This window comes from Acomys minous (assembly GCF_964271855.1).
Source record: "Acomys minous genome assembly, chromosome: 17".
Classification (NCBI taxonomy): Eukaryota; Metazoa; Chordata; class Mammalia; order Rodentia; family Muridae; genus Acomys; species Acomys minous.
The window spans coordinates 57,799,556-57,813,276 of record NC_140500.1 but is presented as its reverse complement, the minus strand read 5'-3'; the positions used below and the strand labels follow the sequence as shown (position 1 = coordinate 57,813,276).

The window sequence follows — 13,721 nt, the reverse complement described above, 5'->3', positions numbered from 1 at the left end:
CTAGGCTTTGCCTGGGCTGTATGAGAAAACTAGCTGAGCATGAGCTAATGAGTGAGGAGAGGGCATGCCAGGCAGCTAGCAGCACCCTCTGTGGCTCCTGCTGTACTCCTTTAGCTGCGAGTGAGTTCCCCAGTCAGAGAACACTGCGTGGACCGGTAAGCAAGCAGTCCTACCTTGAGTTCCTGGCCTGACTTCCCTCAGTGATGGACTGTGACTTGCAAGTGTAACATGACACGAGCCCTTTCTCCCCCTAAATTGTTTTTGGCCAGCGTGTTTTACCACAGCAACAGAGAAGCACACTAGCACAGGCTCACAGCATCCAGAGCCCATGTGTGTTCAAGTAAAAACCATTTCTCTGCTATTGTCTAGACATTCGCAAAGACAGCGACTACCTAGAAACACCCCTATGGCATTCCCAGAGTGCCCTGGAAGTGCTCCTGGAATTGCTGTGTAAGGGATGTATGTGGAAGCAGAGCAATAGAGGCTTGGGAAACGCAAGTATTGTATCTGTCTGAAGAGCCTCCATTTGAGTAAGAAACTGGTCTAGAGTTCAGTAGTCACAGGCATCTGTGTAACAGCTGTCTTGTGGGTGAGCAGGAGGGAAGTAGTTGACCCCTGTGCTTTAGGTGGGCACAGGAAGGTAGGCCTGAAGGAGGAGGGTGGGTCTGAAGAGGGAACTGTGGGTACACAGCAAGGCATTAAAAGACACCTCCCTAGACACAGGAGTTTACCTTACAGTACCAAACCTGGGCTCTCCCTATGGAGTGAGCCTGAAATTCAATCAGAAAGCAGTTGGCTGCACCCATAGCAACTATGCCATTAGCACACCAACAAGAGTATCTTGCCTGACATGATTTAATGACCCTTCCTTCCACCCTCAACGACCCAGCCAGCATAGCACTTTCTGATACTGGAAACGCCAACTAGTAAGGAGAAAGACTTCATGTTTGTCTATGTGGGACTCTCAGAGGGAGGCATGTGTTCCTGGAAAAAGTCTCTTTGGTTTGGAGACATTCTACAGCTTGCCAAAGTGATAGCATGAAGATACATGAGCCTATGAAAAGACTGGTTGGCGGGACGGCAGAGAATTGCCTATCAGATCTCGCAAAGACAGCTCTAAGCCAATGAAATGCCAAGGCTGGGCAGTAGTTCCAATGAGGAGGACCTACAGCTGTGATTAGCGGGGCCATCTGGGTTAGGGACTCCCAGTGTGAGACAGTGTCAGACCTATCTCGGTACGTCAGTGATAGAGATGAAGTTGCAGAAATTACAGAAACATCAGCACACAGCTGTCTTAATTTGTCCTTGAAGCTTGTAGGACGGCATGGTTGGGACTGAAGCACCCATGTCACCGGAGTCCCTAGTCTAGGGACAAAGGCTGTTCCAGCCTCAGTTCCCATGGGTAGTAAATCCAGGACACTCAATAGTCTCCTAACTTCTTCCTGGACCCACAGAAACACCCCATACACGGCTTCTACTCAGTCATGCTGGCCCACGAGACTGGGTCTCGTCAGTGCCATCAGGGTCACACATGTTGGTCAGGAACTACCCCCACTGCATCAGTGATCACTGACACCCCCTCTCCAGGAAGTTAATTTTAAAGGAAATAGAGTACGTCATTGCCCCTGTTCTTTATACACCATCACACAGATAGCATTCCGATGAGCATGACAGATAATGCCTTTGTGAACCGCTACTGTATTAGGGTTTGCTTGTGACAGCACAGTGAACTGGAGGCTGACAGCGGCACAGGGAAATGAGATCACAGCTCGCGTTCCTGGGCAGAAGGGAGCGGGTACATGAACTGAATTGAATGAACAGCCATTAGCTTTGCGATCGTGTTGAAGAAGGACACACCTGTCTTTTGGAAGCCCATGCCCTTGTAGAGGGCCACAGCGTCACGCATCAGCATGTTGGTCCGAAGAACAACATCACTGTAGCCCTGGTCCCGTGCAAACAGGAGGACAGCTCTGACCAGCGCCTTCGCTATCCCCTGTCCTCGATGCTGTGAGAACACAGACAGGTGAGAGAGCTGCAGCTGCTGCTTCTTCTTCACTGAGGGATCCTTGACTGGCAGAGCAGCTGCTAGGCCCACCACCTGCCCCCCAGACTCAGCCACAAAGAAGCAAGAGCCATGCTCACTCAGGTAGGACTTGGTGATGTCAGCCAGGTCTGTGCGTAGACTCCTGGCCACAAACATCTTAAAGGGCTGTCTGGCAAGGAGCCGCAGGAGCAGGAGCAGAAAGAAGACACAGAAAATGGCCAGCAGCCAGGAGCCAGACACCAGGGCTAGGGCAAGGGGCACCCCAAGTAAGACCAGGAGGGTTTGGGGCAGCAGCAATGCATGGTAGAATGCAGTGGGGACATGCTCTTCCATGCCCCTACAGAACATGTCCAGGACCTGCTTGCGGTCCCTCTCCTGGTACTGGCGAATGTGATAAGGTGTCATGGGGAAACTTCTGGGTCTCAAATCTGCATCCATAGGGACAGCCAGACCTGCCGGCACAGAAGAGAAAGAAAACCACGTGAGACGCCTGAGACCCTTCAACCCTGCTCCAGGCCTCCTAGGAGCTGTGTAAAATTTGCTCAAGTGTGTGTTTTTTAGTGTCACCTAGGACGCAACAGGGTTTCACTGGGAGAAAGTGTGAGGTTACTAATACCCGGCTACTCCTCTGGGTTCCCGCTTCCCTCCTTTGTGACCTCATCATGCTCCTTGAACTCTCTCCACCTTGCAGAACACAGTAAAATAACACTTGCTTTCCTGGGGAATTGTGGGGATTTAACATGGCGGCCACCCTTCCCTGCTTCTGTCCTTACTCACAGGCTATCTAAACTTCTCTTGTCTTGACACAGCACCTTGTGGCAGGAAATCTAGCCTCCAGCTGTTGCTTCTTGAGGGTCCATACATTGCAGAACCCCACGTTCCCAAGTACAAGTTTCAGGAAAGCCTCTCTTCCCTCTGATTAGAAAGTTTAATTTCGTGCAGAATAACAGCTCAAGCCAAAAACACCCTGTCCATGTGGCCCGAGGAAGGTTGAGGAACTCCAGGCCCACAGAGGCCCCTCCCCTCAGCCTTGCCTCTCTGTTCTTTCACCTAGTAGCACAGAACAGGCAGTTCCAGGACGCTGCAGACTAGGCATTCAGAAGAACCTGTCTGGGCCTGCTGCCACCTCCGGGGAAGAAAACTTGGCCTAGCATCTCATTGGCTGGCTCCTGGGTAATCATAGACCAAGTCAAGAACTGGAATGTGACAGAGGGCAAAGGAGCTGTCCGTGCACTTTCTGATCCCCCCAGGGAGCTGATCTGAGGGGAAAGTAGGCCTGAGTGGACCCTGGGTCCTTAACCGTGTGAGACAGCTTTGAACCTTGTGTGCCACACTGTCTCTCACAGCACACTTGGCCCTCTCTCAGGACATTCTAGGCCACAGTGCAACTCACCCCAAGCTCAAATTGTCCTTGTCAGGAGTCCAGGTTCATCGGCTCAGCAGCAAAGTTCCTTCGTGGCAGGGTTTCTCTCTGTCTAAGCTTGCCTGTTTTCTCTTTGAGGACAACGAATGCTCCCAGTGCGCAGTGCTCTCTGGTCTCACCCCCTTGACTATCACACAACTTTACAGGAAGTACTGCCTTCCAGAGGATAGGCCTTGGATAGGGGACGGCCGTGTGAGCTCTGAGGGATGCTGGGAGTCCGGAAGACAACTCACTCCTCTCACCTGCCTTAGCTGAGGACTTGCCTCACACGCTTGAGCAACTCAGACGCTTGAGCAACTCAGAGGAACACCATTCTCCAAGGAGCTGCCCCTCCTTTCCCCGAGTCTTGACCTACACAGGCCTGTGAGGGTCCTGCTGTCTCCTCCCATGACACCCGACACAGGTGGAGAGGAGCCTACAGTTAGTTCTTACTTAGAAGGAGTCTCATAGGAGCTTTGGGGCCAAGGAAAAGTGGGGCACCCTCACAGCTGTGACAAGAACCAGGTGGGCGGTGCTGCTGAGCTATCAGGATAGAGATAGGATGCCCAGAGAAACATCCCAGAAGAGGCTGGTTTACCTCAGCAGTGTGGGCAGCTCATCAGGCTGAAGGTAGAGAAGCACGGATGCTCCTGAGGCAGCAGCAGGGCGTAGTCCTTGGGGAAGGGTGGTCCTCAAATGAAGAAGTGGCTGATACTAGTAGAGACCTGGTTATACAGGACCCTCATCCCATGGTAGGATAGATAGTGCATCCCAGATGCTCATGAGTCTGGGAATATGCTTTCGGCTGGAAAGCTAAATGACAAGTGTGCTGGTGAGGCCATGGGTATCTGTTTTTATTCATTTGGACCATGGACTGGCTAGTCGTGGCAGGAAGAGGAGCTGTGTGCACAGAGATGTGCTGGCTGCCGTGATAAGACAAGGTCCCCTGGGTGTGCAGGCTGCATGCTGCAGAGACCTTGTGGCCAGCAAGGTGCCATGGAACTCAGTCAGTGCTGGCTCCCAGGAGGATCCCTGGCACATAGCTGAGTTGGAAACAAGTTCAAAGGCTGTATATTTTTTAATTGCTAAAATGTCTTGTTTGCCCACGATGTTGTGGACCGAGTGGGTTTATTGTTTGCAAGGGGAGCCTTAATCAGTGTTGACTAAGGGAACAGTAGCAGGAACAGTGTGTCTTATGACCTGTTCATTATGACCCAGGCCAGACAGGGAAATCTGCATCACCTTGAGGTGCATTTAGGGCAGAAATGACAGGAATCAGCATCCCTCAGACAGTGAATCAGGAGGATAGTCTCAGAGATGCAGGGAAGGCCATGACAGAACATCTAAGCTCGTGTAGGGAGAGGCCAATTTTTGAAAGCTCAGGGATGCTGCCTGTAGACGCTTCATTGCACACCAAGGGCTGAAGCATAGGTCCTGGTGGAGGCTGTGGCAACTCAGGATGTTTTGACCCTTCAAAGTTAACCATTCTCATGATGCTCATGAGAAACTGGGTGCTCTGTAGCAGGTTATGATGCTTATGGGGGGGGGATAGAACAATGACCCATTGCTAGGGGAGGTGAAACACTTCCACATGCAGAGATGCTTCCTAGGCTTAGGAATTAAGCAACTCAAGAACTTCAGGAAGTCCCTGAAACTGACCAGATCCATTAGCCTTCCCTCCTCAAGCATATGAGCGTACATGAGTAGTAAGGGCTGCTGGGAAGGAATGGAGGTCTGCCAGGTGACCTAGAAGAAACCGAGACCCGCTGAACCACCTGGAGATGCCACTCTCGGAGACCTGCTGATCCACCTGGAGATGCCACTCTCCAGCCTGCTGAGTTGTCAGTATGCAATTTGGCTAACTTTTCCTCTTCTTGTAATTTGTCACTAATGATGGAATAGACTTTAATGATGCAACTGTTTTGCTGTTTTTGAATGATTCCTGAAAGTAACCATTCGCTAGGATTTCTGTACTTGACCCAATAAAACACAAGAGTTCAGTAAGCTGGACTTTGATGGTGTCTGTGCTTTGGTCTGTCATCAACTCTATTTGTGGTAAGTAGATGTGTGTGTGTGTGTGTGTGTGTGTGTGTGTGTGTGTGTGTTGCGTCTTCTCAGCAATACTCCCACAGAGCAATGGGTGACCCTGTCTTGGGACATGTTGATACTGTCCCTAACATGTGAATGCTAAGCTGAAGTTAAACCAGGGGCCTGAGGGGGGACCAGAGGGTTGACTGCTGCTGTGCACATTCCGGGGCCTATTACCTCCAGCAGAAATGGAAGTCAAGCTGAAAGACTTCGGGCTTAGGTCCTCTGTGCCCACATATCCTTGGTGGCTTCCTCCAAACCCAGTGGCCTCGGTCTCAGTGCATCTTGAAGGCATGCTGAGCCTTATGGTTTCTCTATTACTCTCTGCTCGGTGCCACCTTGTTCCCACCACTGATCTCATGGCTTGCAGGCTGCTCCCTAGGTAGCTTCGCTTGCTTTGTTTCCCACCAGCGAAAGGTGACAGCTTATGCCTGGTATCAGAGTGCTGAGTGGGGGGCGGGGGATGACACCATGACTACTGCCTGTGGAAACAGAATGAACTAATGGCAACAAAGCTACATTATATAAATGTAGGTTTATTGGAGCAGTGAAGGAGGGGGAGGGGAAGCACACACGGGGTTGGGGGGAGGTTAAAGGAAAGGAAAGAGAGAGTAGGAAGGGGTAAATGGAAAAGAGGGACCAGCAAAGGAAAAAGGGGGGAGTGTCATTGGAACCAAAATGTCTGGATTATATAGTGAAGGGAAGGCCAGGCCCTGGGTAGAGAGCAGGGCATGTCACCCCACCTTGCAGCAGGACCTAACAACTGTGGCAACTCTTATAAAGGAAAACATTAATTTGGGGCTGGCTTACAGTTCAGAGGTTTTACTCCATTCTCTTCAGCGTGAGAAGCGCGGTGGCGTGCAGACAGACACAGTGCTGGAGAGGGGCTGAGAGCTCTACATCTGGATGCACGGGCAGCCGGAGGAGGCAGTGAACCCCCAGGCCCGGCTTGAGCTGCTGAACCCTCAAAGCCCGCCTCAGTAACACACTTTCTCCAGCAAGGCCACGTCTCCTCGCAGTGCCTGTTGCAGGATGTTTGATCACACTGTGAACTCCAAGATTGTGTTGTTTACTGGAAAAACAAACAAACAAACACCTGTTTCTAGCTGTGGTGTGGTTCAGCCCCAGCACACACCTTTAATCCAAGAGTTTTCTGCTTGAGTGTTGTAAACAGGATTAAATGAAGTCAACTATAGGTCCTGAGGCTGAGCAAGCAGCCAGTTTACATAGGGGGAAAAAAACAAACAAACCCCAACAGAGAGTGAGAGGAAGTCAGGAGGACGGATAGAGAGAGGCACAGGAAGTAGAAGGGAGGGACATTAACCCTGAGGGTTTTTTGAGATGGCATGGGAAGAGGCATTCCCTCTTCGGGGACATCAACTGAAAAGGAAGGTCAGCTGGGTGCATTCTCTGCCTCTCCGAGCTGGCAGGCTTTCACCCCAGCATCTTCATGATTGAGATTTTGTTTAAAGTAACAAGTGCCCTATGAACCTATGGGGGTCATTTTCATAAAAGCCAAAACACAGAGCATGGTTAGGTGGTCAGTGTCAGTGCAAAGCACTCTTTTAAAAAGTGAGTGAATGAGTCGGGCGGTGGTGGCGCACACCTTTAATCCCAGCACTCGGGAGACAGTGGCAGGTGGATCCCTGTGAGTTCGAGGCCAGCCTGGTCTACAATTCGAGTCCAGGACAGCCAAGGCTACACAGAGAAACTCTGTCTCAAAAAACCAAATAAATAAATAAATAAATAAAAGTGAGTGAGTGTGTGAGTGTGTTTATGAGTGTGCCTGTGTGTGTATGTGCGTTAGCTAGGCTACAGTTGTTAGAGAGCCTGAGACCTTAGCACAACTGACTCCGTGGTGGAAGTGCCATTCAGGTTACAAAACTCCGCATGTAAACAGCACCACCTGCCAAAACTAAAACAAAGGCCTAATCCATGAAAGTCCATAGCTCTGGAAAAGTCTCAAAAATGTACTAACCTTGCTTTTTAGCTTGTGTAGTTCTGCTTCCAGCTGTTTTGTAAACTAAAGTATGTCAGCCCTGAACACAGTTTTTGCGCTTTAAAGCTCATCCTGAGAAAGGCTGGGGGCTCCCCTGGAATCCTGAGCGCCAGTGTAGTTGCTGGCTGGCGAACAAAGACTTTCTATTCGCTTAACCCACATCTAAGCAGCCTTCGCTGGTGAGCAGCCTGAAACATTTCTGGAAACTCCAACAAGATCCCAGAGCCCAGACCTTGAGACACCGGGGGTGGGAGGGGGGAATGGGGGGATGTCTCAAAGCCCCTTGGAGTGAGGAAGAGTACCATGGTCAGAGGACTTCCAAGGGAAGTTGGCTTAACCCACGTCCAAGCAGTCTTCACACAACACAGTGACAACCAGTCTCTAAAGCTGACTAGTTCATCTCAGCAAAAAAAAAAAAAAAAAAAACCATGATGCTTCAGGCCACCAGCCTGGTGGAGGCAGCTCAGCCAGGGCTCCAGGGTCAAACCTGCCAACTGGGCAGAAGCTCCAGGGATGGTGTAGGAGCTTGAAAGCTTCTGCACGGAAGTGACATATGAGGCTCATCTTGTTTCATTCACACCAACTTCAAAAACGGTAGAGAGGTGTGACAGTGACATGCGCTAGAGTGCCCACTTTCATGCAGGCTTCCTGGGCTCCGTGCTTTGTGTGCTCTGTTTAGTCTTCGCTATAACCCTAACATACTAGGAGGGAGAGGAACCCTCTTGTTCTGTTTACTTTAAAAAAAATTCAAACTAGGTGTGGTGGAAGACACCTGTAATTCCAGCGTTCAGGAGGCTGAGGCAAGGAAGGATTGGGAGTTCAAGGCCAGTCTGTGCTACGTAGCAAGAGGCTGTCTCAAAAATTTTTTCAAGCCTACATATTAAATATAATTGATATGGGAATTCTGTGTTGTTGTTGAGAGCAATAGAGCCTCTCTTAGCTTGAGGAACTAGCAAAACTGGACAGTCACAAAAGCCTGTGACTCTTAGGTGCTTGCCTCAAGAATCCAAAGACTCAAATACAGGGATTTAGAGACAAGTTTATTACAGCTTCGTAGCGAGAAGCTTACGAGAAAGGAAGACAGACATTCCATTTGAGTTAACCTGATATAGATAGAGGTCATGGCAGACATATGGTGGGGGATCGGAACCTGGCCATCATGGAAAGAACAGTAAGGAAGCCCAGAGTACCAGCAACAGTATAATTAGGCACTGGCCAGCACCATAAAGAGACAGAAGGGTACATAAGCTAATAGGGGTGCATAAGAGGTAACGAGGTACATAACCTTATTAAAGGACTAATTATTCTTCATCTCTTCAGCGATCATTAAGGTGAATCCATCAGCCCAAGAGGTCATCCCACAGGCAGGTGATTGACAGGTACAACCGGATTAAGTCTTTATAAAGAAATTATTGTACTTTTAGTACTAGGATGTGTCTAGGCATTTTGTCTACATGCAGGTATATCTGTGCACTTGAGTGTCCACAGAGGCCGAAGAAGCTATCGCATTCTCTGGAACTAGAGTGACAGAGAGTTGTGAGCTGCCTTGTGGGGACTTAAGAGTTGAACCTGGTTCCTCTGAAAGAGCAGCCAGTGTGCTTAACCACTGAGCCGTCTCTCCAGGCCCTGGATTAACTCCTAAGTCAGCAGACACTGGTGTACACCCATTCTTTCATCCTGGAGGCAGTGGCTTTACCTTTGTGGGCTTCAGTGCTATGGTAGCCCACTTCCCAAAGCCACACCCCCAAACGATCAAGTGCTGGCATGAACCGCCACACCCAGATTCACTTATGTTTTAATTTATTTAAAAGAGAAGGAGAGAAAGGAGGAGGAGGAAGGAGGGAGGGAGGGAGAAAGGGAGAGAGACAGAGAGGGAAGGAGAGAGAGAGGGAGGGGGGAGAGAAAGAAGGAGGAGGAGGAGGAGGAGAGGAGGGGAGAGGAAGAGAAAGAGACAGAAGATGTGTTTGTGTGGGTCATATGTATTTGGCTCCTTGGATGAAAAGCCAGCTGGAACAAGGAGGTGTGTAAACCAGTGGTCACGGTTGCTCCGCAGGCTTGGGAAAGACAAGCAAGGCTCTGAGCCAGCATGGAGGAGGTGTTTTTGGCACAACCCATCCCCCATCAGAAGCCAGCCTGCCCTAAGGCCCCAGCTTCCTCTTAGGAGACCCAGTGCTCCTGGGCTGTCTATGGGCTCCTGCTGCCAACTTCCTACTTCAGCCCACCCCGACCCCCCATGTGTGCCTGCCTGGAGCTGTGCTGGCTCTTTGGCCACTCCTAGTTTTTGTATTGTTTTTCCTGGTTTCACTGCAACTCCTTTCAGTCACCATGGAGAGTAAAGCATGGCCTTCTGGGTCAGTTGCTTTGGGGATAAAATCTAGATGCATCACAACTGGCTGTCCTAGATGCCCTCACAGCCCTTTGTGCCTGGGTCAGCATTTTCCCTCCCGCTCATGCTGTCCTGGAGACTGGCTTACTGTCCTGCCACAGCCAGAGCATCAGGAAGCCACTTCTCAGCCTTCACTTGAGTTTGGGGGTGGGGTGTGGGGCCTGGGAGTGATTGGAAGATGGAGGGAGAGAGGGTGACCTGGTGCTTTGTCGGGGTCCTCCTTGAGGACAGGGTCTATTCCCAGCATCCGGGTTCCCCAAACTTTCCCTCCCTTTCTGTCCAGGACAGGCAGCCTTGATGACTTAAAGCTCCTGCTCATCTGCTCAGGCTTGTAGCCGCAGCATGCTGGCTTTAGAGCAATCGGGGTGTGAGTGCTGCCTCTCATGGTGGGTCAGCTTCATACAATCGGGGTGTGAGTCCTGCCTCTCATGGTGGGTCAGCTTCATATAATTGGGGTGTGAGTGCTGCCTCTCATGGTGGGTCAGCTTCATACAATCGGGGTGTGAGTCCTGCCTCTCATGGTGGGTCAGCTTCGCATTGCTGATCAGGAAATTGTCCCTAAGACCCTGAGCTGGATAGGCTGGGAAGAGATGAGTCCCAGATAAGTGGCCTCTGGATTTCTCAGCAGGGCACCAAACTAGGTCCAGCTTGCGTCCCAGCAAGGGCAAGCTGAAGAACAGTTGTTGGGGACGACAGGCCATATGGCCAGTGTTCAGCCATCTTGTCAGAGTCTGTACCTTTAAGTCTCTGTCTTTCCCAGAGCTTGCCTTTCACCAGAAACTAGCTGACCCTGTTGTGGGTCAGCCATTAGACTAAAGACAGATAGAGATGGAGCAACCCTGTTATGGTTTAGCAGTTAGACTAGACAAAGATGGAGCCAGATACCCTGTGTGGCAGGACATTATGACCCTGCCTGGAATTCCCTGTGTTTTGAGAAAAGCCTGCAGCTGGGTTGCTATAGCAATATGCTTCCCTGCCTTCTGCCTTATAAAAGCTGCTGCCTGACTAATAAAGTTTGAGAGTTTGATCAACCAGACTTGCTTTCCTTCTTTGTGTCTTGCATTCCAACAGGTGAACTTCCTCCCGAATTTTAGTCGAATCCCGCAGGCTGAGGCAAACAGTGACTCTAGCAGGTGTCCTTTATCAGCAGGAGAGATGGACACCTCAGTGAGAGGCTGACACACTGTACTCCTTTGGTTAGAGTGTGGACTGGATGGAAGGGGACTACCTAAAAAGGATGGGATGCCCTCTGGTTCTGGGATAGCTCCTGTACAGAGGCCTCCCTCAGGCATGGCTCCACATGTAGGTGGTCACCTAGACTAGAGCCTTCTTCCTCCCAGAGGCCCAGTGAGGCACAAGTCCTTGGCTTTCAGGAACATTTGCCCAGTGGGATTTTTGCATGACGATGTCTACCTTGATGGCAAAGAGGGCAGTTTTAAAAGCGTGTATCTAGATCCTAACTTTATAGAATATTCTAAATGTTCTAAATGTACCTGAGAAGCTTATCTATTCTTGTTGTTATTATTATTATTAATGAAGTATTTGGGGCCTCAGATATGCTGTGAAAGTGCTTTATGCTATGGTATATTCCCAGACCCCAGCAGATGCTTAATATTTAAAGACATGCATGGATTGGGTTTTTTCTTTATTTTTCTTTTAATATGTATGGATTTTTGCCTAAATTTATGTCTGTGCACCAGGTACTTACCTAGTGCCTTTGGAAGCTGGAAGATGTCAGCTCCACTGGGAAGAGTAATAGATTGTCGTGACCTGTAATGTGGATGCTTGGAGTTAAACATCAGACCTCTGGAAGACTATCCAATGCCCTGAGACATCTCTCCATCACTCCCATGCCCCTTTGAGATAGAATCAATAGGAGAATAAAAAGAACACACACACACACACACACACACACACACACACACACACACACACACGTGTTCTCTGGGAGGTAATGCTGATCCAGCAGTTCCTTAGTGACTGTATTTTGAATTCTATGACTTTAAGAGTGTTTGCAATAAGAAGATGTATAGAATTTTAAGACTGTAATATGCTTAAGTAGTGGTGGTAGTGGTAGTGATGGTAGTAATGTGTGATGAAGGCAAAGTCTGGGTGCTTGGCTGCTACCCATGAGGCCCGCCTCTAGGCTAATCTATTGTAGACCTCCTCACTAAGGCTAGGGTCCCGGGGGCCCTAGCCCTGGGATCTGGCTCCTGGCCCCTGGCTACACTGTGCAGCCTCCTCACACTCCTTGGCCTGAGGTGCCTTGTCTGGCTTTCTTCAAAATATTATGGGGCTACATATTTGCAAACAGACATGGCTAATGTCACTAAGTCCTATCTGAATGCGCGTGGCTCCTGCTTCTGGGTGGCTGAGTCTGGGGGGCAGGTGGTGGACACAGTGGCTGCTCTGCCAGTCAAGGATCCTCCACTGGAGAGGAAGCAGCTGCAGCTCTCTCGCCTGTCTGTGTCCTCACAGCATCGAGGACAGGGGATAGCGAAAGTGCTCATCAGAACTGTCCTCCAGTTTGCAAGGGACCAGGGCTACAGCGATGTTGTCCTTGAGACCAGCACTGTGCAGTATAGTGCTGTGGCTCTCTACCAGGCCATGGGCTTCCAGAAGACAGGCGAGTACTATGTCAGCATACCCATGAGGTTAGGGGGTCTTTCTATCCTTCACTTCACTCACTCTCTCCCTTTCGCTGTGGAACCAGGGATGTGATCTTTTTTTGCCATGTCTTTGAGGCTGCAGTTAACTGTGCTGTAGGAACAAGCAAACCCTGGCAGTTTTCTACCACCAATCATAAGAGCTTCAGGTCAGTCTTGCTGGTGGTGAGTTGTGGGTGTTGGCTCCCTGCTCCATTCTGCCTTTTTAAATGTCACTCTTTCATCTCTCCAGTGTCATGTTAATACACCACAAAACCCAACTCACATTTCACTCAGGAGTCTATTAGTTGGGAAGTTTACCCAGATAGATGCCCCTTGCTACATCATCGAATGGTTCTAAAGCCAAACATACTAGGGCCTGGGACCATGGGCTTCACTTCTGTTCTCTCCATGCACAGTTTCCTACAGCTGTCTGTCCAGGTTACTGTCCACTCAGTCTGTGGATTCCATCTTCTCTCAAGACCCAACCATTTACACACATGTTCCTCTATGCCTATCGGCTCTCTCTCTCTCTCTCTCTCTCTCTCTCTCTCTCTCTCTCTCTCTCTCTCTCTCTCAAACACACACACACCCCTTTGCCTATGAGTTGTAGGTCCAGTTTCCTACTCAACTGTGGGTCCCTCAAAAGAATGCTGTGCTCTTCTGTCACATCGTCTCTTAGCCACCAAGGCCAGAGCTTCCTAGAGAGGTTCCAGGGTGTATAAGCAGAGGGGACAGAACAGGACAGGTGTCCTTGATGGTCCCGGGGATTTAAAGCTTCATCTAGGAGCAGGTCCCTGTGTAGCTGCGTCCTGCAGACTGAGACATATCCTAAAGAGATAGGAGGCTCACATGGCTCTGGCAGATCTCCAAACTTAGTGAAGCCACTTCTGGGGTTCTATAAGCAGTAAATGGCTGTTGTAAGTGGTAGGGGACTGTGATGGAACGACCTACCTGCTGTTCACGGACTTCTAATGATGCAGGGTTATTTTTTTCTCTTTCTTTTTGGTTTTTCGAGACAGGGTTTCTCTGTGTAGTCTTGGCTGTCCTGGACTCTCCTTGTAGATCAGGCTGGCCTCAAACTCACAGAGATCCACCAGCCTCTGCCTCCCTGAGTGCTCAGATTACATTTCCTGTGCTGATGTGAGCACCTGTAA

The 13,721-nt window shown here is 49.9% G+C and overlaps 2 protein-coding genes and 1 long non-coding RNA gene across 4 annotated transcripts; 1 reads left to right on the top strand and 2 right to left on the bottom strand.

Annotated features, from left to right (window-relative positions):
* Positions 1-1,656: 1,656 nt before the first annotated feature.
* Positions 1,657-5,450, bottom strand: LOC311588497 (putative N-acetyltransferase CML1). 2 transcript variants are annotated; one of them, XM_084766186.1, is made up of 3 exons: positions 3,438-5,450; positions 3,079-3,213; positions 1,657-2,496 (listed from the first exon to the last, which is right to left on the bottom strand). In XM_084766186.1, exon 3 carries the CDS (start codon positions 2,480-2,482, stop codon positions 1,763-1,765), a length of 720 nt encoding a protein of 239 aa, XP_084622312.1. In that variant the 5' UTR covers positions 2,483-2,496; positions 3,079-3,213; positions 3,438-5,450; the 3' UTR covers positions 1,657-1,762. The 2 variants fall into 2 exon arrangements, with proteins under 2 accessions (XP_084622312.1, XP_084622311.1); XM_084766185.1 differs by lacking the exon at positions 3,079-3,213 and having other exon boundaries at positions 3,438-5,447.
* A 209-nt stretch (positions 5,451-5,659) lies between these two features.
* Positions 5,660-11,694, bottom strand: LOC311588504. The gene is made up of 3 exons (XR_014776225.1): positions 11,628-11,694; positions 6,345-6,606; positions 5,660-6,016 (listed from the first exon to the last, which is right to left on the bottom strand). It is a non-coding gene; the product is annotated as an uncharacterized lncRNA (long non-coding RNA).
* Positions 11,695-11,998: 304 nt separating this feature from the next.
* Positions 11,999-12,837, top strand: LOC311588161 (N-acetyltransferase family 8 member 2-like; the record flags this gene model as incomplete). The annotated part of the gene is made up of 2 exons (XM_084765642.1): positions 11,999-12,020; positions 12,081-12,837. 2 exons carry the CDS (start codon positions 11,999-12,001, stop codon positions 12,638-12,640), a joined length of 582 nt encoding a protein of 193 aa, XP_084621768.1. The 3' UTR covers positions 12,641-12,837.
* Positions 12,838-13,721: the final 884 nt, after the last annotated feature.

Coding starts and splice junctions, on each gene's coding strand:
- LOC311588497 (XM_084766186.1), bottom strand. CDS start 2,482: ATGGATGCAGATTTGAGACCCAGAAGTTTCCCCATGACACCTTATCAC.